Source organism: Sphaerodactylus townsendi, linkage group LG02 (genome assembly GCF_021028975.2).
Source record: "Sphaerodactylus townsendi isolate TG3544 linkage group LG02, MPM_Stown_v2.3, whole genome shotgun sequence".
Lineage (NCBI taxonomy): Eukaryota > Metazoa > Chordata > Lepidosauria > Squamata > Sphaerodactylidae > Sphaerodactylus > Sphaerodactylus townsendi.
Window position 1 is genome coordinate 141,774,206 of NC_059426.1, and position 24,753 is coordinate 141,798,958.

The window sequence follows — 24,753 nt, forward strand, 5'->3', positions numbered from 1 at the left end:
GATAAAAACACCCTGGGATATATGATCCCGGGTCCATCCCATGAATAAACACCTGTGTTTAGCAGTTTAAATCTGATTGTTTTGGTGAAGATTTCCCCACTTACGGTAAGCCCTGCGCTACTTGAGGAGAGTAGCGCGGGGTTCCTCCTCCCTCCCCATGGTAGGGGCGGCCAATGCGCAGCCGCCCCGACGCTGCCGCTGTCGTGCCCCCTTAGCGCGCGGCATCCCAGGCGCTCTTCCGAACTGCGCCTTTTGACGACCCTGCACAGAGCGCGGGGTCGTGGGGACGCCTGGGCGCGCGCCTGGGATGCCGCGCGCTGAGAGCAGCACGCGGCATAGGGGGGATGGAAAGGAGTGGGGAAAGGCCCATTAATCACTTTGCAACTTTACCCGAGGTTTTCCTGGGTCCCTGGCTGTTGACTGGAGGAGGAGACTTTTCTGCCCGGACAGAATCACTGCATCTTTATTTCCTTCTTTCCTTCCTTTGACACATTTCTCCACAGCAACACCTTATTTGCTATGGCAGGTATGGCCATCACACTTGCCATGCTGACTTGCCACCCCTTGGATGAGGTGGACTTGAATTTTATTACCTCTATAAAGTGCTTACAGGTATTATTGGATCTTACACTTTTGTAGGACGACCAGGTAAATGGAGGGCAAATAATGCATCCAGTCACTTGCATTTTGTACCAAAATCATTTGCCTTCCTGAGCTCTGTGGTCTCAATCATATTGATCCATGCCTCGGTATCCTCCAGGCTAAAAAGTATGGTGAGGGTAGACCCTTGAAGATTACCCAGAAGCTACAACTAGAATGAAACAGGACACCTGCTCAAGCATAGGTTAGAACTTTCAGGTGGAAGTATAACACTCCCATGTTGAAACCTGAACTTACTGCCATTATTGCCAGTACATTTTGTGAACATCACAATCTCTGCTAACACTGGCAGTTGATACTCTTTGTATCCATGATTGATCTCTTCCATACTTCTGTATGCAGACAATATGATATATGTAACTTCAACATGAATCAAATGTTTTGCTACCAGATGTGGAAAGCAGCTGTTGAGTAATGAGAGGTCATGGTTCCCTGGAGCATGTCCACCATATATTGGGAGATGCATCTTCCCTTCACGCTTTGCATGTTTACCACAACAAATACCAGTGTACCACCAGTGTACCCAGGCAGGAATCTGAAACATGAATCTGCTCTTAGGAAAGCTAAACCTTTCACAGAATTCTGGATGTCAGTTTGATAGGGGCCAAACATTGCTTCTGGAATCAAAACGTGTGAGGCAAAAGTAACCGCACAGCTTTCAAATGAGGTAGAGATAATAGGATCTGAAGAAGGGGATTAGTTGGAAGTGGAACAAAATACCCTTTTAAGGCAGCTGTTATTCTTGTCTACATCATCTTCAAGTTATCGGTCTAAAAAAAGAGGGAGGCTTTACGGTCATCTCAACACTGGATTTTGTAGCTGAGGTTAAATATTGGAAATGTTTGATCCACTGAGAATGACTATGCTTAAATTTGTTCTGGATGAATAACATTATTTTAGAACATTTAACTTTGTGTCCCCTTGGATGACCAACATATATTTGCTTTAAGAAAGCGCAGCTGAGAATTATCTGTGTTGTCTTTCCACACCATCGAGCTCATTCTCCCTTCCTCAGGCAGCAAACCCTAATAGGGGTTTCATTCAGATTGTTTCTATTTCTGATATTAATAATACAAAAAAAGCAGAGAAGACTGACTCACTAGTCAAGAGGCCCTTTTAAACATGTTCCCTGATTAAAGAGCTATAAGACATTCTTTGAATATGTCTCACATCTTAATTAAAGCAGGGATAGATACCATTTCAGCATTAGTGCTCCCATACTTTAATAGTTGTATAGATGAGAGAATGTTGGCAGGTCATTGCTGCCAACATTTCCCATATATACAGCTGTTAAAGACACAGGTGATCTCAGGTTGGCTGTTCCTGAATTAAGATTCTCAGTCCAACATCAACATTTTCTGAGAGACAGTGAAATGATTTTCTGATTGAAGAATTGTCTTTTCCTCTGGCCTCTAGGGCAAATCAAGAATCTCCCCAATGACTTTTGGGGGTGAACATACTGGTTACTGCTTATATTCCCATTATATCTGTTCTGTCTTTGGACTGTTCATTAGAAATTTCCTTTCCTACTCAGCAGAATGGCAGCAGAAATTTGCTATACATTATTAACCAGACGTGAGGAAAAAAACTGGCAAGATCTGAAATACATCTGCTACTTTTACTGCTGAGTAGAAATGGAAAATTCTATTCCAAAGTTAGGTGATTCTAATTATACAAGTGGGTGATCCACAAAAAATTACTGGGGATGGAAAATTTCCTTTTTCTCTTCCGCTAACCCCCACCACACCACACCCCCGCTTTGCAATTCACCTCAGGCAGGAGAAGAAACAAGGATTCTTCCAATCTTGCCAAGTCTTAATATGAAGTATGGTCATAATGTCCAAAGAAGCCTATAGTGGTGATGCAACAATGTCCACACAAATGAATGTTCACACTCCTATTTTGTATCTATTTAGCAGGGCCAAGTGATTTCCTCTGCAATTTTTGGCACTGGGAATAGGCTCTGCTTAATTAAGACTGTTGTATTGCCTTTAGAATATATCTCTTTCTCACAAAGGGAGCAGTCAATACTTGTTCCTCATTCCTCTTGCTTAGTGGTGTGACCTTTGCACGATAAGTCAGTCTATGGTATCTTCATTTATTCAGTGTACATTTACATACATGAGGATTTCAACAGCAGGCCTTTAGGAGAACTGGACAAATGAATACACTGTATTATTTCCAGTTATTCAGATCATATGCAGCCCAGTGTTCTTTACTCTAAAAACCCCCTGTAGTTCACAGCTATTATTAAAAGACACTGAGCAAGAATAAGATTTAACACTCCTTACAGATATTGCCATAGTATGCATTGCCTTAACAACACTGCCTGCCCTAGACAAACAATAATGGCTATTTTTTAGACATTATCAAACTAATTAACTAGCCAGGTTTTTGCAAATTAAATTACAATAAATGACCTAACTCACTGCATTCACACACAACATGCATGTACTAGAAAGACATGGGAAACTACCGCTTCCAGTTGTGTATACACACTGGAATGTTTTTCATACATGCAAGTTTGTCATATGATACAACCAGCATGTAGGAATAGCAGGTTTTATTACATACTAGCAGACCCGGCCACGCTTTGCTGTGGCTCAGCCGACCTTCGTGGTTCTCGACGGGGGGCAGCTGGCTCCCTCCTTCCGCCCCTCCATTGGTGGCATTCTCCGTTGGCGTGGGCCTGACCGTCTGCCCCCCCGTCCCATCCCGTCCTGGTGGCAGGACTGGGCGAAATCGGCTGGCCGTCAGTGTGTTTCAGCAGCTTCCGGCTGGCTTTGTCATTCAGGCCCTCTGCTCATGCCGTCCTCCCGTGCCGGCATGCAGGCTGCGTGCAATGGCTGTGAAGTGATGTGCATGCGCCCCAGATCGCAACCCTGTAGCTCGTGTTTATCTGGCTCAGGTGTGTTCCCTGAGCCTTTTCAGGTGCGGAAAACATGCTCGGCTGGCTGAGCAGCGTTTCCTGGAAATTTCAGAGCGTTTGCTCCAGCAGTTCGTGAGTTAGAGCGTGAGGAACAAACGCACGGTTAGCTTTTTATATATATAGATGAGCCGAACTGGTCAGGAAAGGGAGACATATAAATCTAACAATAAAAATCAAATAAACATACTAGTGACACCAATATAAGACCTTGCCAACATCTAAAGGGACCCAAAATCCACATGGCAAACTCTTGGCCACCAAGAGGACTTTAGATAAGACATGCACCAAGCTCTGTGTCCACAGAAGCTGATTCAAATTAGGCTGTGGTTTGCGGAAGAAGAGGCTTAAGCCCCATTTCCCTACAATGCTTCACTAACCTTAGCCAATATTTTCCCCATTGGGGAAACTTACACATCCATCTTAGGTCAGAAAAGTAGCACAGGGGCCCTTCCTTGATATTGTAATCCCAATTGGATCTCCACACATGTGGGAATTGAGCTCTCAGCAACAAATTTTTGAGGTATATCTGCAGACGATCTAAGAGTCCACTGTATGGACTCTATAACACAAGAATCAGCTCTGAATATAAAGGTGGACCAGAGCATACATATCTGTTCTTGTTGAAAGCATAATTCTCCTGCTTCTGGTAGCTCATACAAAAACAAAGTGGGGAAACTGCCTTAGAGATGTATTCAAAATGCATGTACAAAAATATATATTATTTTGCTGGAGACTGGACACAAAAGTGCAGAGATCTACTTACATAATTGATCCTCCCTTCCTTTGTACTACAGCCCCCTATGTTGCATGAAAACAAGGGAAACGGGGATCAGGCAATCCTCAAGAACAATGTGGGGCTCTCCAGCGAAAAGGAAGAATCAGTTAAAATCGCTTCTCTTGCATGAGTCGAAATGGCTTCCTTCCTTCCTTCCTTCCTTCCTTCCTTCCTTCCTTCCTTCCTTCCTTCCTTCCTTCCTTCCTTCCTTCCTTCCTTCCTTCCTTCCTTCCTTCCTCAATTCATTCGTTTATACCCCACTTTTCTTTCCAGGGGGATCAAACACGACTTATAACACACAAATCCCCCATGATTTTTTAATTTTTAATTTTATTGTATTTATTGCCCCACCCATCCCTGACTACAGCCAGACTTGGGGCAGTTTACAAACATTTAAAATAGTACAAAAATACAGCCTTGAAATAAAATGAAAATTCTACCAATCTAAGATACATTCACAGATGGCGAAAAGTATGACATCTCGTTCAGCCTATTATATCCCTCATCTCACTTTCTCCATTTTCTAATGTCACCATAGAGATGGGCGGGGAACAGGGTCAGATGACAATGTGATAAAAATAGAAGGGGGAGGCACACAAATAAAAGTGCATAACATCAAACAATCAATAATATTTGACAGTCAATGGTTAGTGGTTGGGAGGTCGGCAAGATAGCATGAGAACAATGGATGGCCTCAACCCAAAACCTGGTGGAACATCTCTGTCTTGCAGGCCCAGCCCTGGTGTCAGCCCCCCTCGCTACAGTGCTTGGGAATGCATTGTAAATGACCTTAGAAACGGGCAAGTGCATGACCATATGACAACATCACAAATGTCATAATTGTCTCAGATACAAGTTCTCATTCTTTCCTACACGGCTGGCTAATGGCTTACCAAGACTGCAAACCTTCATTGACTCTTCACATATGGTTTTCAATATTTATTAAAGATGATTAAAAACTCGTGGAGCCATTTTTTAGTGTCTCCCTATTTCCCATAACAAGTGGTTTTAATATTAATTCAAATGATTTTGGAGCATGATCCATATTACAAAAAATTATGAAAATCAAGGCTTCGCTTGGGCTTTCAGTTCTCTGAATGACACATATCTCTTTCATCACAGGTGACGTATGCAAATACAAGATCATATCCAAAACATTCCTGCAAACTATTGCATATACAATAGTCTATTCCATATGTGAAGCTGGGGGGAACTGGCACCTGTTACTTGTTAGCACACATGCAAAGCTATTGTTATTCGATGTCAAAAAACATGTTCAGTGCAAACCTGAGGTACAAGGATAGTGTAAAATGCAGCTGGATCCTATGAAGCATTAGGCAGGCCTAGGCAGGCCTAACTAGTAGCCATAAATATCAAAAATTCAACGAAATGCAACACTGAATGTTTCCTGCTATCAGTGATCAGCACAAAAGCATGAACTCTGAGCTGTAGTGTCTTTTTTTTCTATTAACACTAATATTTTGAGTCACGGCTTGCCGGAGGCTGATTAGCAGGAAAAGGCCATTGGCTTTTCAGATCTATGGAATGTGAGTTACACCCTTTCACCCAGGTGGGAGCTGGTCTAGGAGGATCAAATGTACCAAATTGCTGAACAGCAACAAGTTAGATCAAGCTAGTGAGCTGGCTTGGAGCTAATGATGTGAATTCGGTTCTGCCTGTGTACTCATTTCTGTGTTATTTGGATACTTGTTCAGCTTGAATTTACCCAAATTATGATAAAGGCCCCATAACACTCCAGCACTCTCTTTGGAAGATCCTCAAAAATCTACCAGCAGGGCTAGTGTAGTTGTGCTAGTTTTGTACACGGGGCAAAAAATTAAAAATGCAACCTATAACATAAAACTCTTGTTTACTGACATATAAGTATGTCTGTTCTGTTCTGTTCAGGATAGACTTGTCCAGTCTCCTGAAGAACAGGAACAAAGCCCTAAATAGAGAGATGATTTACCCATCACGAAGTCCGTGTGGTCAATATGTGGCCACCTCAAAGACCTTGGGTCAGGAATGCCTGAGTTCTGCTCTAGGAACTCAGTCCCAGATGTGCTTCTGAACTATTTTTAAAATTTTACTTAATGCTGCTCGATGTGTGATTTATACTGTTTTTATGGGATGGCTTGTTTTCAACAGCATGTTGCCTCCACCCCAAGATCTTTGAAGGAGTGGCAGATACATTTCTAAAACAATAAATATTTTCTACTGTAAAACAAACTGCTGTTGGAGGGGTGGGGGTGAGGGTTTGAGGAGAAAATTTATTTGTTCTAGGAAAATGACACAGCAGGAAGAGTCAAACTATTCCTGCTCACATGGTGCAGCTGTAGTCTGATTTGGTTGATTTGGGCTTCCTCCCAACAGTTGAAGGCCTTCAAAAGAGAGAGTTGCATTTCATAGATCTCTAATGTCACGTATAACTGAACATATAAACAATCAACTCTACTGCATGATCGCTTGGGGTAAGTCAGAATGCAGCAAATTCTAATCCCTAATACTTGTGAAGCGAATAATTAACTAATAAAATATTGGTCCTAATGGTGAAATTCACATAGGCCGTTTCCGCACGGCCCATTTATGACGGCCTGGGGGCGCCTTTAAAGGGTTGTTGTTGGGGAGGGAACGTCTTCCTTGGCTGCGCTAATCAAGGGGCGGGCCGCTGGGAAGACGCTTGTTCTCGCTTCTCGGCTTATCTCATTGTTGGTGCCGCCTGGGCGTCGCAGCTTCGCTCCACACCGTCCTCCCACCTCCAGGGGTCGGAGGGCAGCGCGGGCGGGGCTGTGACGCCCTCGCAGGCGACGCAGGGAGGACACCGTGAGTGGGGGCGGGGGAGGCTGCTCGCAGTGGAGGCACTCTTGGCAAGAGCGCCGCCTGCCGTTTCAGCTGGCCTCGCTCGCATAAGCTTGTATGCGAATGGAAGCTCAGCCTTCATCAGCACGCCGGGCTCAAGACTTTACGGGCAAGTATGAAGGGAGGCGCGTATGAAACGGCCATAGACTCTTCAGAAAGAAGTTAACTGTTCTTTAAAAGTCCACATTATCAAGAAGAAAATACTGTGAAGGTCAGGCATCACCCAGGTCACCTGTGACTGCCCCCCCCCCCCCCCCGCAATCTTCTGAATATTCTTGATTCTCACTTACGTATTTTTTTCTTTTCTTTTCTTTCTGTGTGTGATAAGAGAAATGGAAATGGAAGGAATGACACAGGCTCCTGATTAGGTGCCGGAGTAACAGCCCAGGGCTCATTTATTTCCCCTTCCCTTCCCCCTTTTTACAAGGGGCTCATAGCTCCAGCTACACATGGTTTCCTGAAGCTCTGAAAAGAATTTTAAATAGTTGCTTAAAATAGGTATGAGGACTCTAAAACAGCTGGCAAAGTACACAATTAAACCTCTCAAAACCTTTTTATAGGTGAGTGTAACCAAGCCAAGACATTCTAAAAAAAAATTGCAATGCTGTATTTTAAAAAGAAAACATAAGAGCAAAGCATAGATAAAGACCGTGTGTTTTACTGAAGATCTGTTTATCCATTTATTACCACAAACAGATTTTAGATTGTGTGCAGTATAAACAATTAAGAGGTTTTATTACTGCAATCCTCATTTCTTCCATTTCTGTTCCCTCTACCTTTGTTCTGAAGCGACACTATATAATAAGTAGAGTTGCTGTATTTCCCTGTTGGGTGGTTTTTATCCAGAATCTAGGCATGCCAGCAGGGACCTGTTTGTCCCATTACCTGGCCCATATAACCAGCTTTAATTTTTGAATAAAACCAAGTCTCTGGGTCTTGTAGATCTGGAGGTACTTTTCTGCAAGTGGAAAAGACCTATTCTGCCTCCCCTTTGTTCCGGCCAATGAAGAAAGTCACAGCTGTATGGAAAGACCGAGGGAATATTCTGCTTCCCTATTGCCAGGATGGCCAGTGGCAGCAACTGGTGGCTCCATCTGTGATTTTGGCTTCTTAAGATTAGACTGGTATTTCATGCCTTCTAGTGAATATCCAAATTATCCAAAACAAAAACCATCATAAGAACATAAGAACATAAGAAAGAGCCTGCTGGATCAGACCAGAGTCCATCTAGTCCAGCACTCTGCTACTCACAGTGGCCCACTGGGTGCCTTTGGGAGCTCACATGCAGGAGGTGAAAGCAAAGGCCTGCTGCTGCTGCTGCTACTCCCAAGCACCTGGTCTGCTAAGGCATTTGCAACCTCAGATCAAGCAGGATCAAGATTGGTAGCCAGAGATCGACTTCTCCATAAATCTGTCCAAGCCCCTTTTAAAGCTATCCAGGTTAGTGGCCATCACCACCTCCTGTGGCAGCATATTCCCAACATCAATCACACGTTGCGTGAAGAAGTACTTTGAATTAAAGTACATCAGTACTTTAATTAAAATTATTTTATTTTTATTTTATTGGATTTCGGCCTGTTGACCGGCTGTAGCCCACCCACCCTGGGGAGGGGGAGTTGGAAGGGAGGGGGCCCATCATTTTGTTGTGGCCCACTCACCCTGGGGGCAAGGGGAGGGCCACATAAACAACAGTTGTGAGAATCAGTCCTGCTGGATTAAGGCTGCACTCTGGTAAGCAAAAAGAGAATGACAGGTATAGAAAAATTTAAACCTGTGCTGGACTGCTGTTTTCACAAGCATCCTACAAATCATGTGCAAAGTATGACATGGCCCCATACCAAGTGCACACTTCAAATATATTCAAAAAGCCTCGTAAACTTTGCAGTGGTTTTGCTTCTAAGCCTACAAACTGTGCAATCCTACAGAGCTATACCCTTCAACATCCATAAATCAGAGACCAAGCAGTAAGGCAGTCCTGGAAAGGAAAGCAGAAATGTAGGACTGACTGCGTGCCACAGCCATACCTACACATTTTCCAGTCCCAGCCTAGGACTGCCACAAATGTCTACTCTCTCCACTACTTGCGACATTCATGAATCAGGGTATAGCAGCCTCTGATCTAGACTAACTTTCAAACTTGTTGTGAGCTATTACAGCTTTTTCTTTCCCATAGATCTGGTGTCAACTATGGTCCAGAGAGAATGAAACTTTTAAAATTAGGTCGGAAGGAGAAACAGCAGCTAACCCCCTTCCTGTTCCATTCCAATTGTCTGATCCTGTGGCTCTGGAGCCCTAGACTTGGAAGTAATTCTGGACGTGAACAAGGAAGGAAAACTTGAAATCACTTGAAGAAAGCAGACCAGTTGCTCTGACTAAGCTCCACCAGTGACAGGGTCTGCACAAGGCAGCCAAAAAAAATTAGATGCACACACTGTATCTGTTTATAATTCCCTCCAGAAAACAATAATATGACTTGGACTAATTGGTTTCTGAGAGATTCTTCCCTGGGAGAAACTGGGATATCAATCTTGCTTGAAAACCTGCCTGAGGGTTAAAATGATATAACCTTTGAGCCTCATCTTTTTTGCCAGTTTTACAAACAGTAGCCTTTGTTTTTAAGAGTGAACTCTTGCAGGTGGCCAAAGATCAGGACTCCACCTACGCCGCCTGAGCAGTAACCCATTTTTCCTTCCCCAGTGTACATCCAGTGCCATGACAGTCTCTGTCATGTCTGCAAGTGAAGGGAAATCCCAAATTAAGACGACTTCACACAAAAAGCATGGGAAAGATGTGTCATTTAATTGGGGAGCTGGGCATGATTTGAGCCCTAGAGAGAAAAAGAGGAAGTATACGTCATGCGAAGCTTTTAACACGAGACTGTTATCTTTTCAGTTGTTATACAACGAGACTGTTAGGAAAATATTTCGAATAATATGAAAAATAATCAGTAGAAAGAAGATAATTTACTACAAAGATAGTTTACTACAAAGATAGTTTACTACAAAGATAGTTTACTACAAAGATAGTTTACCTACAAAGTCCATCATGCTGGCTTTCAAGCTGCCGTAAAGGCTCACAATCAGCAGGTAATATTAGGAAGTAACAGAAAAGCAGTAGTTATCCATCTTAAAGGAGAAAACAATAAATAAATCAGACAAGGATTTAGCCATCTGCCTTGGTCTCAACAAAGAGTTGTAGCTTTCACTGGTCTACCTGATACACTTTTTCAGCATTATTTTTAACTGCAACTGTAAAATTCATCTAATCCTTAGGAAGGTGTTCCAATGGTTGTGACACTTACAGTCAAAGATACAATCCTCTTAGATTTCTTCAGTAATTGTTTTTCAAAGTGGACAAACTTGAGATCTTTAATGGCAGATGTGACGGGATTTCCATCAGTGAAGCATGGCTTTTTCACCTACCCTGCCCCTACTGCAAAATGTTTTTTGACCGGGGACCCTTCCAATAATAGCATAAGGGAAGAGTCAGAGGTTTGCCACAAGATAGTGGAACTGTCAAAAATTGCCCCTCCTTCCATCTGTGGAAATGATCCATGGGATGCGCCACTGTCACATAGCTAATGTCAATCTTACATCTTCTAGTAGTCATAGTACCTAATCTTTATCGTCTTTGCATTGCAGTAAAGCGTGTGGTGTGGTGTTTAAAAGCGGTGGACTGTAATCCAAAGAACTGTGTTTGATTCCCCATTGCTCCACATGAAACCTGCTGGGTCATCTTGGGCTACTCACAGTTCTCTCAGAATTCTCTCAGCCCCATCCACCTCACTAGGGGCCGCTCTGCACAGGCCTTAAGAGTGGCGATGCAGCCGCATACTTGATGCTGATGCACCCCCAGGGCCACTTGCACGCTTTTGTGTGCATGGAGCCTCCGCAGCCTGCAGAGGCGCCTCCAAATAGAGGCGTGTTGCTTCTTTTTTGTACTTACCTCCTCTTCCCTGTGTAGCACAAGGGAACATGCCCCCATAGCCATGGCGACGCCTCGGGGGTCGGGGGCCAGGAGGCATGTCCCCTCCTCCCCACAGAGATACGCGGAGAAGAGGATATAAATGAAAAAAGCGGTGTGCCGGAAAATGGCGCCTTCCACCTGGTGCTGTTCGCTCGGCACGGGGGTGGATGTGGCTGTTTTTGAAAAGACTCGCTCTAAAACAGCGGCTCGGGGAGAAAAACGCAGCGCTGCCTCACTCAGGAGGCGGCAGCCGTGTGAACAGCGCCCCCGGGACAGCATTTTTGCCGTTCTGGGGGTGCTGTTTATGGCCCGTGTGGAATCCTCCAAAGTATCTGTTGTGGGGAGAGGAAGGGATTGTAATTATAAGCAGCTTTGAGATTTCTTAAAGGTAGGGGAAAGTGGAGTATAAAACCTACTCTTCTTCTTCAACAACCACAACTGAATATCCCAAAGTAAAAGAAAGGATTTATTCAAGTATTAAGTTTTATATGAGTGTATTTAGGGGGGCGGGGACAGCAGAAATTTGGGCGTTAAAGAGAAATGACAGACTACAAAGGCAGAGACAGGGGCAGTATCTCAATTAGTGACATACTGCAGTACTGCATACTGCATAGGCTTTTGAATTTAATTCAGTGTCATAGTCTAACTACAGGCCTCTCTGCCTTCTAAGGTGAATAAATAAAACATTAATCTGTACTGATCACAGGGGAAAGCATATTTACTTGCACAGAGTAAGGCAAAGTTCAGGCAGACTATGAATAAAAAGGGTTCCTGTGACATCTTCCAAAAACACCGCTGGACAGGAATAAGTAATTACCATTCCTGTGCAAATCTTACACAGGGTGTTTGGATCTTGCTCTAGCCAACCTCTCAGATATTCAGGGTGCTACATGGATATATGCCACTTCTCAGGAGCCCTCTGGGGTGTCAAGTTCTTAATCAGAAGAACTTATTTGGAGATTTCCTTGGAGCTTGGGCTCACTTTGATGGATATAGTTCTAGGCTACCTGTCTGCTGCTACGCTTCAGGCACCTGACATCAGTGAAGGCAGCTGCATATGAAAGAGTGAGGCCTGCGGGTTAACACAAGCCAAAATGCAGTCAGTGCTATGAATCATGATAAGTAGCTACAGAACGTCATGTTGACTTGCTGATCCATGTGCTGAGGTAGCGGTGTAGTGGTTAAGAGCAACGGACTCTAACCTGAAGAACTAGGTTTGATTCCCCACTCTTCCATATGGAACCCGGGGGTGACCTTGGATTAGTCACAGTTCTCTCAGAACTCCCTCAGCTCCACCCACCTCACAAGTTGTCTGTTGTAAGGAGAGGAAGGCAACTATAAACCACTTTTGAGACTCCTAAAGGTAGAGAAAAGTGGGGTTAAAAAAAACCTAATTCTTCTTCTTCAGCAGCCACAGTTAATAGCCATGGGGGGGGGGGGGGGCTGTAATGGGTGTTGTAAGCTGTTGCTAACAGCGGAGTGATGAAACTGAGCCAGCTATTTCAGTGAGCAAACAGGAGGCCTCCTGAAGGAGCAAAGGCAGGTTCCAACAGGAGGAAAAGGTATTACTGTTTGAAGAATAGCCACATGGAGCAATGAATGACAGGGGACTCAGCAGTTCATGAGAAGGTGCAGCAGTGAGGGGGGGAAATAGGGATCAGCACCACAGGTGAAAGTCAGTTCATAGCATGTAAAAGCATGGGAATGGACTAGCATTTTGGTCAACTGCACAGGTGGTTTCTGAGACAGATTATACCTTCGCATCATGTCTGATGTGGCTTAATTCAGTTAAACACCTCTGGAAAAGCACCGAGAGCTTTTTTCACAGTGCTTTTGCCCCTTAATAATTCCACAGGGGTAGATGTGTTCATCTGTTGCAGCAAAAATACATTTTTACGCCACTTCAAAAGATTGACAGCATTTCATTCCCGCATAGGTTTTCATGGACTACAGGCCACTTCTTCAGATGTGATGAGTGAATCCCTGCTGTGTACTAATATTACATAAGGGTTTTGAAAAAGAATATAAAAACGGGGTCATCCTGAAATGAATGAAACTGGTCTCTGGACATTTCAGTTGGGACTACAACAAAGCACAGCAGCGCAAAGGAAATGAACAAAGCACCTGCTTTTAGCTCATTATAGATCGTGAGTGGGCAAGTATCAAGACCCCATCCCTAGGCTCTTGCCATGCTCACCCAGGAGAGTCCAGGAAACAGTGGCACCAAAAGGTCCCCACTTGTGATGAAGTTTGGCCTATATCAATGGTCTTCCCTCCCTAGCCAGACAGCGCCTGGCCCTCAGTTCTGATCTAGGAGGAACTTCATGGCCTGTAAGCACTTTCGCTTTTGGGCAGAGGCGTAGCAAGGGGGGAAGTGCCCGGTGCACTGTTGAATCCTCTGCCCCCGCCCTGCCCCAGAACACCCCTAATCTGCCCCGGAACACCCCCGGAATGCCCTCGCCACACCCCCACAGGGTGTGCACCCGGTGCATCACACGCACGCACGCACACACACACGCACACACCCATTGGAGCTACACCTCTGCTTTTGGGAAAACCCTTACGGGAAGGGCATTTATAGCAGGGGACATAGGCTGCTCCTTAGTGTGAGAATTTTAGACCTAGCAAAACCACTTGAATATACCTGTTATTTTACTCTGATGCAATAAACTGGTTTTGGTAACCCTGGGGCCCCTTCCGCACAGGCAAAATAATGCACTTTCAATCCACTTTCACAACTGTTTGCAAGTGGATTTTGCTATTCCGCACAGTAAAATCCAGCTGCAAGTGCATTGAAAGTGGATTGAAAGTGCATTATTCTGCATGTACGGAAGGGGCCTGAATCTGGTTTCTGGGAGGAGGTCGACGGGCACAACAGCAAGTATATTCCGTCTGCTTATTCAGCTTACTTGCTGTGAGGCATGTGAGGCTCCGCGTTTGGAGTTCGTCTAAGAGACAGAGTCATTTGGGCAGTTAGTTAGCCATGCAGCTGAACACTTAAGTGAAGACTGCTGGGCTCGAGCTAACTGCATTCTTTCTTAATAAGCTGCAGCTTTACATTCACAGCAGGACCTATGACTGCTTGAATGCCCATGAGCTTCGTAGAGGGAAATGTGATGGAAAGCTGGAAAGCGGGAGGTCCATCTTGTCCCCCATGCCAATATCCCTCAGCCCTTTCCAATTTTATGATTCCTCAATGGCATGTAAATTTTTATTCTGGTCAAATTGTTTTAAGAGTATTTTCAAAAGGCATAACGCAGCTTTGGTGTGTTGGTTACATTTCTAATTGAGTGTCTCTAGTAGATCTATTTAAGCAATTAAAATTGCTTGGCTATGCTTCCATGCACTGCAGAATAATTAGAGAAGTCCAGCTGTACTTCGCCAGCAGGAAGCCAATGAACCAGCAGAAAGTTAGCTTAGTTAAGTGCACATTCAGTTGTGACAATTCATTGGCACTTGCAGAGTCGCAGGGTCTCTTCCAAGTATATGAGGCCACTCCAGAGAGGGTTAAGGAAGGAATTGCCCTCATCATGTTGAAATTCCACTGGATGACCCCCTCCCCTCCCCACCACATAATTGCAGACTTAATGAAAGGATAAATTCCATGTTCATGGAATCAACTCCCTCTCCCACTTAAAATTACCCCACAGCACACTCAGCATGAGCTGAGCAGCCTCTGAGGCGCAGCTGAGCCACTTCATTGGTAGAAGGATTCATTAGCTACTTTCAACTGTGTTCTCTGAGTCATCTCCTTCATTATCCCAGTGAGGCAAGCATTTGATTTTCACAATATTTTCCATTCTGGCCAAGGGAATGGCATGGAGGTTGTAACATCATTCAGCATTTCTCGGTGATCTTGGCTCGATCTGAACAGGCTGCCACCTGCTTTGCCAACCCTGCCCGACAGTGGGAGGTCTACTGGGGGAATGTGCTGAATCCTCAACTCAGCAGAACCAAATCCAGCTTTCCATTGCATGCAGACTTTTTTTTTCTCCTTTAGGACAAAATAAAAACCTTGCAAAATGTGAAGGGGGGTGGGGGGTGGGGGTGGGAAACGCTAGAACTGGGAGCTCATCTCTTGTCTTGAAAACCTCATGAGGTGGTTACAGCTGGACAACACACTTTAGCTTCCTGGAACTGGGAAAGTGAAGGGTTGTCCAAGGTTGTAAGCCTAAGAATACTTTCCCGGGTGTAAGTCCCATTGAATAAAAATGAGACTTATTCGAGTAGACCTGCTTGTGAATGTTCCCTTAGGGAAGCACGGTCAACCATTTTATGTGAAATGGTTGTAACTTTTCTTGCAATTCCAGCCTCGTGCTAAAGAGTCAACCCCAGAGATGTTCTCATTCAGATGTAGCTAGGGTTGCTAGGTCCTTCCTGTCAACTGGCTTGGGGAATTATTGGTGGGGGTGCGGGAAGTATAAGCCAATGATCCTCTGAAGTCCCTTCCAGCCTGCACTGGCTGTGACATCAGCATGTTGCTAGTGATGCAGGATGTTCTGATATTTGGGCAAAAACTCTATGAGTCTGCCATAGAGATTTTTTCCAAATATGAAAGTGTCCAGCATCGTTGATGCACATGTGCACCAGAAGTGACACTATCACATCACAAAAGATACCAGTATATTGGTGACCAAGGCCTTCTCCCATGGCTGGTAAGTCTGTCCTTCAGGCTGCTCTAGAAACTCTAGCTGGTGCAAAATGTGGCTGCTTGAGTCCTTACCAGGACTCCATCAGTGCTGGGATTCAGCCTATTCGCACCAGTTCGGTAGAACTGGTAGCTATTTTTTTGTCTACTTCAGAGAACTGTTTGTAACCCCACCACGGAGTCCTATTGGAACCGGTTGTTAAGTTATTTGTATCCTACCACTGGACTCCATGTTAGGTATACATCAAGCCAGTGCTCCACCGGCTCCCGGTGGAATACTAAATCAGGTTCAAGGTTCTGGTATTAACTTTCAAAGCCCTAAATGGCCTGGGGCCTTTGTATCAGTGGGACCACCTCTCCCAATATGTTCCCCAAAGAGTGTTAAACTCAATGTGGTCCCTGGCCCAAAAGCTATCTGGCTGTCCTCAACCAGAACCAGAACCTTTTGAGCTTTGGGTCTGGCCTTGCAGAATGCTCAGTCAAGTGAGACTTGGTACAATTGTTTACAATTTCACAAGGCCTGTGCGGCAGAGCTGTTCTGCCAGGCTTATGGTTGAGGAGAATAATGGTGTTTTAACTAGTTGGCCTCCCTTTTCCATTTCCTTTCAGTGAATGGTATGAATGTTTCTGAGTTTATGGGGATTATAGTTTAAAAATTTCTATGATATTTTATTCTCCATGGCTGATGTTTAATGGCACTGAGAGGCAGACAGAAATATTTAATGATTATATTGCTTTACTGTATTGTTTTATTGTTTTATCTAATCAATTGTTGCAAGCCCCTGAGCCCATATGGAGAAGAAAAGCCTATAAATTAAATAAATACATACATACATAAGTCTCCCAGCAGTTGATCAACCGCTGAGGGTGGAGGCTGAGAAGCTGGCAGCCCTAGATATAGCCAGTGTTTCCTATACTTTCATTCTTCAAATTGCTAAATTTCTAATGTTTTCCAAACCAATGAAACAATAAGGTTGTATTGTTGCTGTAGTTAATCACCTCCAGAAAAGTATTTCCCTTGGACACTGTCTGTCATCTTTGAAATGCTTTTGGCAGCAAGCCAACTACAAAAATGTCTGTGCATCTCCCCTTTCCAATATTTGCTTGGCTGTACTTCTTCAGGGATGTTTTCACATGAGGCTGCACGTAAATCAGCCTATAATGGGAATGTAACTCCTACACTGATGAGCGTATACACAGTTTCTTTTCAAATTTTATCCCATGATTACAATATTCACATGTTGCACAAACAGCGTGAAAGATCCTAAAATACTTTTTTACTTCATTTGTTATACCTCCTCCTCCCTCCCCACCGCCAAACTGACAGAGGACAGTTCTCATATGCCTTCCACAATCCTTGTCTGCAAAAGTGGATTCTATCTTGTCCCATGCAGGGATGTGTACCCAGATATTTCCAGTCCAAAAATATACTGAAAATGCCTTCTCAGGTTTTTTTAGTATATTCCAGCCATCCAAAATGGTATATAGGATTCCAGAATACTAGAAGAAGAAGAAGAGGAGGAGGAGGAGGAGGAGGAGTTTGGATTTATATCCCCCCTTTCTCTCCTGTAGGAGACTCAAAGGGGCTTACAATCTCCTTGCCCTTCCCCACTCACAACAAACACCCTGTGAGGTAGGTGGGGCTGAGAGAGCTCCGAGAAGCTGTGAGGTCACCCAGCTGGCGTTTGTGGGAGTGTACAGGCTAATCTGAATTCCCCAAATAAGCACAGCTCAGGCAGCAGAGCTGGGAATCAAACCCGGTTCCTCCAGATTAGATACACGAGCTCTTAATCTCCTACGCCACTGCTGCTCCTGTGTGGGTGTTGATACTAAATATCAACACACACACCCACCCCCCAAAAGTCCCAGAAATATTTGGGAACTTTCAGGAATATTCAAAATTGCAGGTGTAGCACAGTTTTTCTCCCGTTTCTCAATGTTCCCTGGCAATGGGAGGGAGACAGGCAGCTCCTACCTAAGTCCTAAGGATCAGATGTTACACAGAGCACTTGAACTGCCTGCCCAATCATGACAATTCTCACATTCCTCTATGAGGACCAACTACATTTTTGGATTTTTAATGATTTCCTAGACCTAACACAGGTTTCCCATAGGCACATAGCAGCAGTGAAGGGAATGGCTTAAAAATAACTTTAAAAAAACATTGATATCTCTGCTAAGCAGTTTTCTCATATAAAACCAGGGGAGTCATTTCTCTATTTTTGCTCGTCCACACGGAGCATACTGTGCTTGGTTAAAAGAGAATAAAAACGCCTTAACTCCATTTCAGAGCTAAACTTTCAGGAGTGTACTGCTGCTCTGGTCTGATCTGGATTTCTATTTGTTGCTCCCTGCCTGGAAGATCTTCCTGTGTTTGCAGGACAAAGGAGTCAAGCAGGGCAGAAGAACAGGCAAGAGCAAATCACTTTACACGACTGAATTGTAGCCATGAAACACAATGTAGTTGTGGAAAGCTCTAGCATGATGGGAAAACGCAGACAGAAATTACCCAAGCAGTACCAGTTCCATGACTATTAATCTAAACATTTCAGTCCAGTCTATTGTTTGGTGCATTCCTCTGCCTCCCTCTGCCCCCACCATTATATCAGAAAAACCTAATGAAGTTTGCCCCAAAGAATGTATGGCTTATGATACTATCCCTCTCGCAATTCTCTTCATCTGTTGCAGAGGCTTTCCTCCACTGCAGGAGTCGCTTTCTCTACCACCAGCAATTCCGCATACATAAGGGCTCCTTGGAAAACATTGACATTGTGCACCTGGAAACGCTAGTGGCAGAGGAAGTAAGCAGCACAGCAGAGGAGAGGAGAATAAAGGGCAGTATCTCTTGTGACTTCCAAACCTACCTCTGCTGTGGTCTTCCTATTTGTTAAGAATGCCTTCCTGGGCACACCTTTCCATCTCAAGCCTCCCCCTCAGCTAGTTAAAAGGCGTGAAATCTCCCTGCTTCCCTCAAACCCCAAGAAAATCAAGCCTTTGCTTCTTTTATTCCCTGGCTCCTATATTAAGAGTAGCTTTCATTAAGAGCCAGCAGGACATGGTTAGAATACTGGATTAGGATCTGGGATACCCAGGTTTGAACCCTGACTTTATCATGAAAACCTTGGGTCATGCTCATTGGGTTTGTTTGTGTGTGTACGTGCATGCGTGCGTGCGGGTGTGTAGGTCTGAAAGCTGTCAGCTGCCTAGATGCTTGGAAACTATCCCAGACACCTTCCCCATGCAGAATTATAAAAGAATACATAATATAATCCTCTGCTGTCTCTGTTCTCCCTTCTTGTACCTCTCCATTGAGTTACACATGACCTAAATGAATGGGCTTAAACTGGAGTAACACTCCTTAGGATTGCATTGTCAGTGTTCACATATTTAAATGCAATCTCGAGACACCACATACCTATCAGAAGAAGGTAAGTGTGGGGATGGTGACTTTAACAGCATGGGCAAGTATACATGGGAAAAGGAGATTTTCCAAACACTGTCTCACTTAGGACTTTAAAAGTTAAAAATCAGTACTCTGCCCAGAAACACAGCAGTTACAAGAGGAAAATTACGAAAAATGGTCATTGAGCCAACATCATCATTTGATTCTGGACCATATGAAGTGGGTATATACCACTCAAAGGTAGCATAAGAGCATTACAGTTGTTTAAATGAGCATTACAAAACCACAGCTCACTGTAGCAAGGCCATTATTTTCCAGGGACGGTGCAACAAGGCACATTTTTTTTGGCTTGGGCAACGTCATTCACAAAGATTTTCTTGGGGTGCAGAGGATTTCTAGCCAAATGCAACAAGCCAGACAGAAACAGATTGATTTGCATACTGCTTCAAATTTACTAGGCAGAGTTCTGTGTAATAGCACATTGAAAACTTGCTAGCACCACAATCAGACACTCACAGATCAAGGAAATGTCACCTTCTCCCTCATTGTGACATCCTGCAATAAGTGATCATTTTTCTATTTGATCATTTTTCTATTCTACAGCAGACACCACCCCACCAACATGAACTAAGAACTAAGCTATACTTTACAATCAATCTGGAATTCGGCGTCCCTATGGCTAAGTCATATTGGGGTTGCCGTGCTGGGGGTTGGGGAGGAACTCCAGACTCCCTTCCCCGCATACCATTTTCCTGACCCAAAACAACTCTGGGAAGTGTTGTTTGCCTTGCTGGGGGCTGCATGTGCACAGAACGGTCATGTGTGCAAGTCCCCCAACACAGCAAACACCTCCCTCCTGAGCAGGGGCGGAGCAAGGGGGAGCTACGCCCGGGGCATGCCTGAATCCTGCGCCCCTGCCTGCCCCGGAACGCTCCCAACATGCCCCACACAGGCGCCTGCCCAGTGCATCGTGCCCCACCCCTTTGGTGCTACGCTACTGCTCCTGAGCAATTTTGGGTCACAAAAATGGCACAGGAGGAAAGCTGGAGCTCCTCCTTCCCCTTGACATGATGCCAATCCAAATCAGGCTCCTGCAGAACTTTAGAGTTCTTACAGGGGACTCACAGGTATCATATTGTGTCAAGTCTTCGTGGGAATCAGTTGTTAAATGTAACCTATAGCTTGTGCCTCATCATACCATCAGTAGATGCGTTAGTTAGCAAGTGATAAAATTATCTTATAACTCTGATTAAATTTTATTACAACTCTGTGCAAAAGCTGATCTCATAAGCAAATATCACTTCATAGCTGTTGCTCTCACTTTATGAACATGGTCATGTGAATTAGCCCCAACGTGGAGATAGATGTTTTTGCACTTGCAGACGGAGTAGCTGACCTGAGAAATGTTGAATGCTTGTGTACTCAGTTGAGTTCTTATGCACACCATCGGATAATGCATGGCTATCCCATGTTCCTTTTAAGTAGATTGAGCCAAAGTCTACAATTGTACTACATCAGTGCCTCAGGGTACTAGGAAAAGAAAACCCAGAGCAGGAATTCCATGCCCCTGGAACGGGCTCTAGATTCAATCCTGCCAATTGTTTGATGTGGTGTTGTTTCCAGAGCCTTCGCCAAGCCCTCATCTAAAGCAGGCCAGTAATTCTATCAGGCTGTAGTTGCAAAGGCAGTCTTATAGAGCCTCCCCAACCGATCGTAGCTATACCGCCTAAAACGATGGCTGTTGTTTTCCAGTTTTCTGTTACCTAATGTCTTTTAATGGAACAAACACAAGTCTGCCCTGGGGTTTTAAAGAGCTGGTCGTGGGAAAACTGAGCCAGCAGCAAAGCCAAACAAATTCTTACTGGCATCTAAGCCAATATAATTGCCAAGTAAATATCACTGAAAACATAACACAGTCTGTCTCTTTGTTATTCAGGAAAGATACCCATGTTCAAGAAAAAATAAGGTCAAATTAGATGTGACAAAGTTCTCTTAGGAATAGGTATGGCACTGCCACTTTAAAGACTAAAGGGGGCAATTTAAAACTTCAGTGCAGTAGGCTGAAGTATTCTCCCCCCCCCCCCCCCCCGGTACCTTTTCAAGTATCAAAACAGTCATGGGAGGTCAGGATTGGGCCCTCATGCCATTTTTTAAACTGCCCATTTTAGGTTTTAAAATGGCAGTTGTGTCCCAGTGGTGGACACAAGGATGCTGTCACAGTATCTCTGGAATGATTCACCATGCCATGAGCTCCAGCTTCCTGTTTTTCCCTTCCTCCCTTCTTATAAAAAGAGCAGAAACTAAACAATGGCTTTTTCCTCACAGAACATTTAAAATGTCTTGCAAACATTTTAAAAAAATCAATTTTGGCAGGTGGCATGGAGAATCACAAGCAGTACAAAATGGCAGGCACAACAAAACCAAAGTGAGAGCTTTACAGTCAGACAGGAAAAATTAAAAGTTTCCTGCTCTCCTCACAGCAAGTAGGAAACATTTTGAAAACGTTCGAGGGAAAAAAGTCACTAGTTTACTGTTTTCAAAATAAACTGTTTTGAGAGAAAAAAATTTAAAAAATTCAAATTTTTGAGCAAAATGCTGTGTGAAATTCTTGCAGGAAACGTTTTATTTTCAGATCTCAAAATGTTTTATTTGTGTTGTGCGGAATGAGTCAATGCTCCCCTTGGATAGCACTTACCTGGTTTCAGTGGACATGGGATACATCTGCTAATTCCCCAGAAGGCCCCCACACTGCCACAACAATCCTCATATTTGGTCAGACCAGCCAATGGTTCAGCACACTAGTCAGGAAAGAATAGAATGAGCATCAGGATTCTGACCTTGTTCAAGAGGAAAAATCATGCCAAAAAAATGCTTGGTCCCTTGTTCCTTCCTTCTAGTGGTACAAGGTTCTTGACCAAATGCTACAAAAACCAAGGCTAAAATAGTGGGGAGGAGAAGGCGGAGCATAGCCATGGAGGAAAGACAGAGATGCCCACTTTATACTTTACATACTAGCACAGTGGTGGCGAACCTTTGGCACTCCAGATGTTATGGACTACAATTGGCCATGCTGGCAGGGGCTGATGGGAATTGTAGTCCATAACATCAGGAGTGCCAAAGGTTCGCCACCATGGTACTGGCACATTACAGGCAGCACAGTTCAGAGATTTATTTTAAGACAGTCACAAACAGAGAAATGAGAGCCTACCTGTTATTTTGTTCCTTGGAATGCTTGTATATTAGGATTAGACATGAGGCATTACTCATGAGCAAAACCCTGAGATGATATCACTGAGCAAAGCCCATGGATAAAGTAAATGCCTTCTTCCAGATTTACAGCTAGTAGCTAGCAAGATGGGTACACAGTTCCAGGCCTTGTGGGGATGTTTGTGGTGAGGTATTTTTCATTTACTCAATAAGTCTGTCCTTCCTTCCCAACAAGGCCCTCTGGATTACAGTCATTAGAGCTGAGCTGTTGTGGTCCACAGGCCAAATCTGGCACTCAACCATCCCAAAAAATGGTCATGTGCCCAGTGCTCACATTCCAATAAGTTTGGCCTCAGGCAGAAACAGGAGAGACAAACACTTCCTATTCAGGATTCTAGCCATCACCCAGTCTGTTTAGCTGTAGATTCTGCTCCAGCTGAACAATGCAAGAACAGACCAAAGGTGCTCTTTCTCCACCTTCGTACAACTTGCCCTGTAATAACGTGTAGAACCCTACAGAAGACCTTGTTAAGCCTAAATGTGATTTCTACCACTGAATGAACAGATCAGAGGATAATTCATTATGTAGGCTTCACCAATAACTTTTGAGAAAGAATTACAGAAAAAAAAGGGAAGGGAAGGGGATATTCACTCACAAGAAATGGGACCCATTGAAAAAAAAAACAGTGTAAAATACATAGTAACACAAAGGCATACACAGAATGTAGAGTGTCCATGTCTCCCACTATAACAGGGGCCCTCCCACCTGGACCCCTTGTTTCCCACCACTGCTCAACTGGGCAGTGCTGAAAAAATGGGGGTGATTTCCAGCATGAGCCAAAAGCGATGCCCTCAAATCAGCACAAATCTCTAGGATTCACCCACATTCTATGGTTAAACCAGACAGTTGTTGGTGAATACTACAGCATTAGACCTATGTGACATCATTTCCTGTTCAGGCCAGAAGGGTCTTGGAGGGACTGGTGTGACATCAATCAGATAGGTTCCCACTTCCTGCAATCTCCCCTACACATTTCCATAAATGCAACAAGGGTTTTATATCATACACATGAACTTGCCTTAATACTGAGTGAAACCAATAGTTTATCAAAATAGAAAGTTTAAATCACATGAATTTTCTTTCCTTTAAAGCTTCAAAGGAAATGAATGTTCCATGAGAACCAGACATTCATCATCAGTGAGAAAAATGTCCTATATTTCATCCTTTCTTACAAATTCCCTCTGTCATGAGTCTCATCCTGTACCCCCCCTCCCACAATTTTCCTGTTTTTAATTAAGCTCCAAAACCAGGCAAGACCTTCAGGAAGCCTTAGTAGTAAGAGCAGAAACAGGACAGCAAATCACAAAGCCCCAGATGGAGGTATAGGGTTTCTCTTCTAAAAGGAAATTAACTCAGGGGTCCCCAATATTTTTAAGCCTGTGGTGGGTACCTTTGCAATTCTGTCACAGGGTGGTAGGCACAATGGCTGCCACAGAAAGGAAGCCCAAAGGCCGGCTAGAAGAGGAATAATTTTTAAAAATATATACTGGGAAAGAGGAGTGACAGAGAATAAAACTAACACTGTAGTGGCAGCGGCAACAGAAAAACATTATTTTAATCTCCGCAGCTGATTACATTTCAGTGACCAGTCAGAAACCCTGCTGGATAACAGCTCCACCTATCTTCTAAAAACATTTAGTGGGTGTCAAGAAAGGTGCTGGTGGGTGTTATTGTGCCCACAGGCACCATGTTGGGGAGTCCTGAAATAACAGATAGGCGAGAGCAGCGAGAGACCAGCGAGAGCAGAGCAGACATCTATCCATGGAAGAGCATGTGATTATAATTATATAAACCCTTATGTCAGACAACTTGCTTGGAGTCTATGATGAACTGTAAGCCAGAGAACCAGTTTAGTCGGGTAGTATTATTTTAACTTTGTTTTGCATTCTTCCTTGTGTCTGGAATCCTCTCCCACTCCCCTTTTCCCATGCAACTAAATATATACCTCCTTTCCCCCCAAAAAAGTTAATTTTTAAAGACTGCCTATGCAGAAGTACTAGGTTCTGTGTGTGCCAGCTCTCACTTGAGTCAGGCTGTGGATGTAGCTGGATCAGTGCATGTGTATGGAAGAAAGAGGCATAATTACATTTATGTATTTATTTATAAATATTTATTCCCCACCACATACTAGCATCTCTAGGTGGCTTACACTGGTTTCAAACAATAAAACCACAATAAAAACATCATAAATAAAACATACCAATTAAAGCAACAATAAAAATAGCATTAAAATAACCCCACACAC

The 24,753-nt window shown here is 43.9% G+C and overlaps 1 protein-coding gene across 2 annotated transcripts in view; it reads right to left on the minus strand.

The window, feature by feature from the left end:
* LTBP2 (latent transforming growth factor beta binding protein 2) overlaps positions 1 to 24,753 on the minus strand; it is a 178,737-nt gene that overhangs the window by 73,965 nt on the left and 80,019 nt on the right. For both annotated transcript variants that reach the window (XM_048485686.1, XM_048485687.1), the window contains one exon: positions 21,936 to 22,038. In XM_048485686.1, coding sequence (XP_048341643.1) covers positions 21,936 to 22,038 — 103 coding nt within the window. The remainder of the gene's footprint in view (positions 1 to 21,935; positions 22,039 to 24,753) is intronic.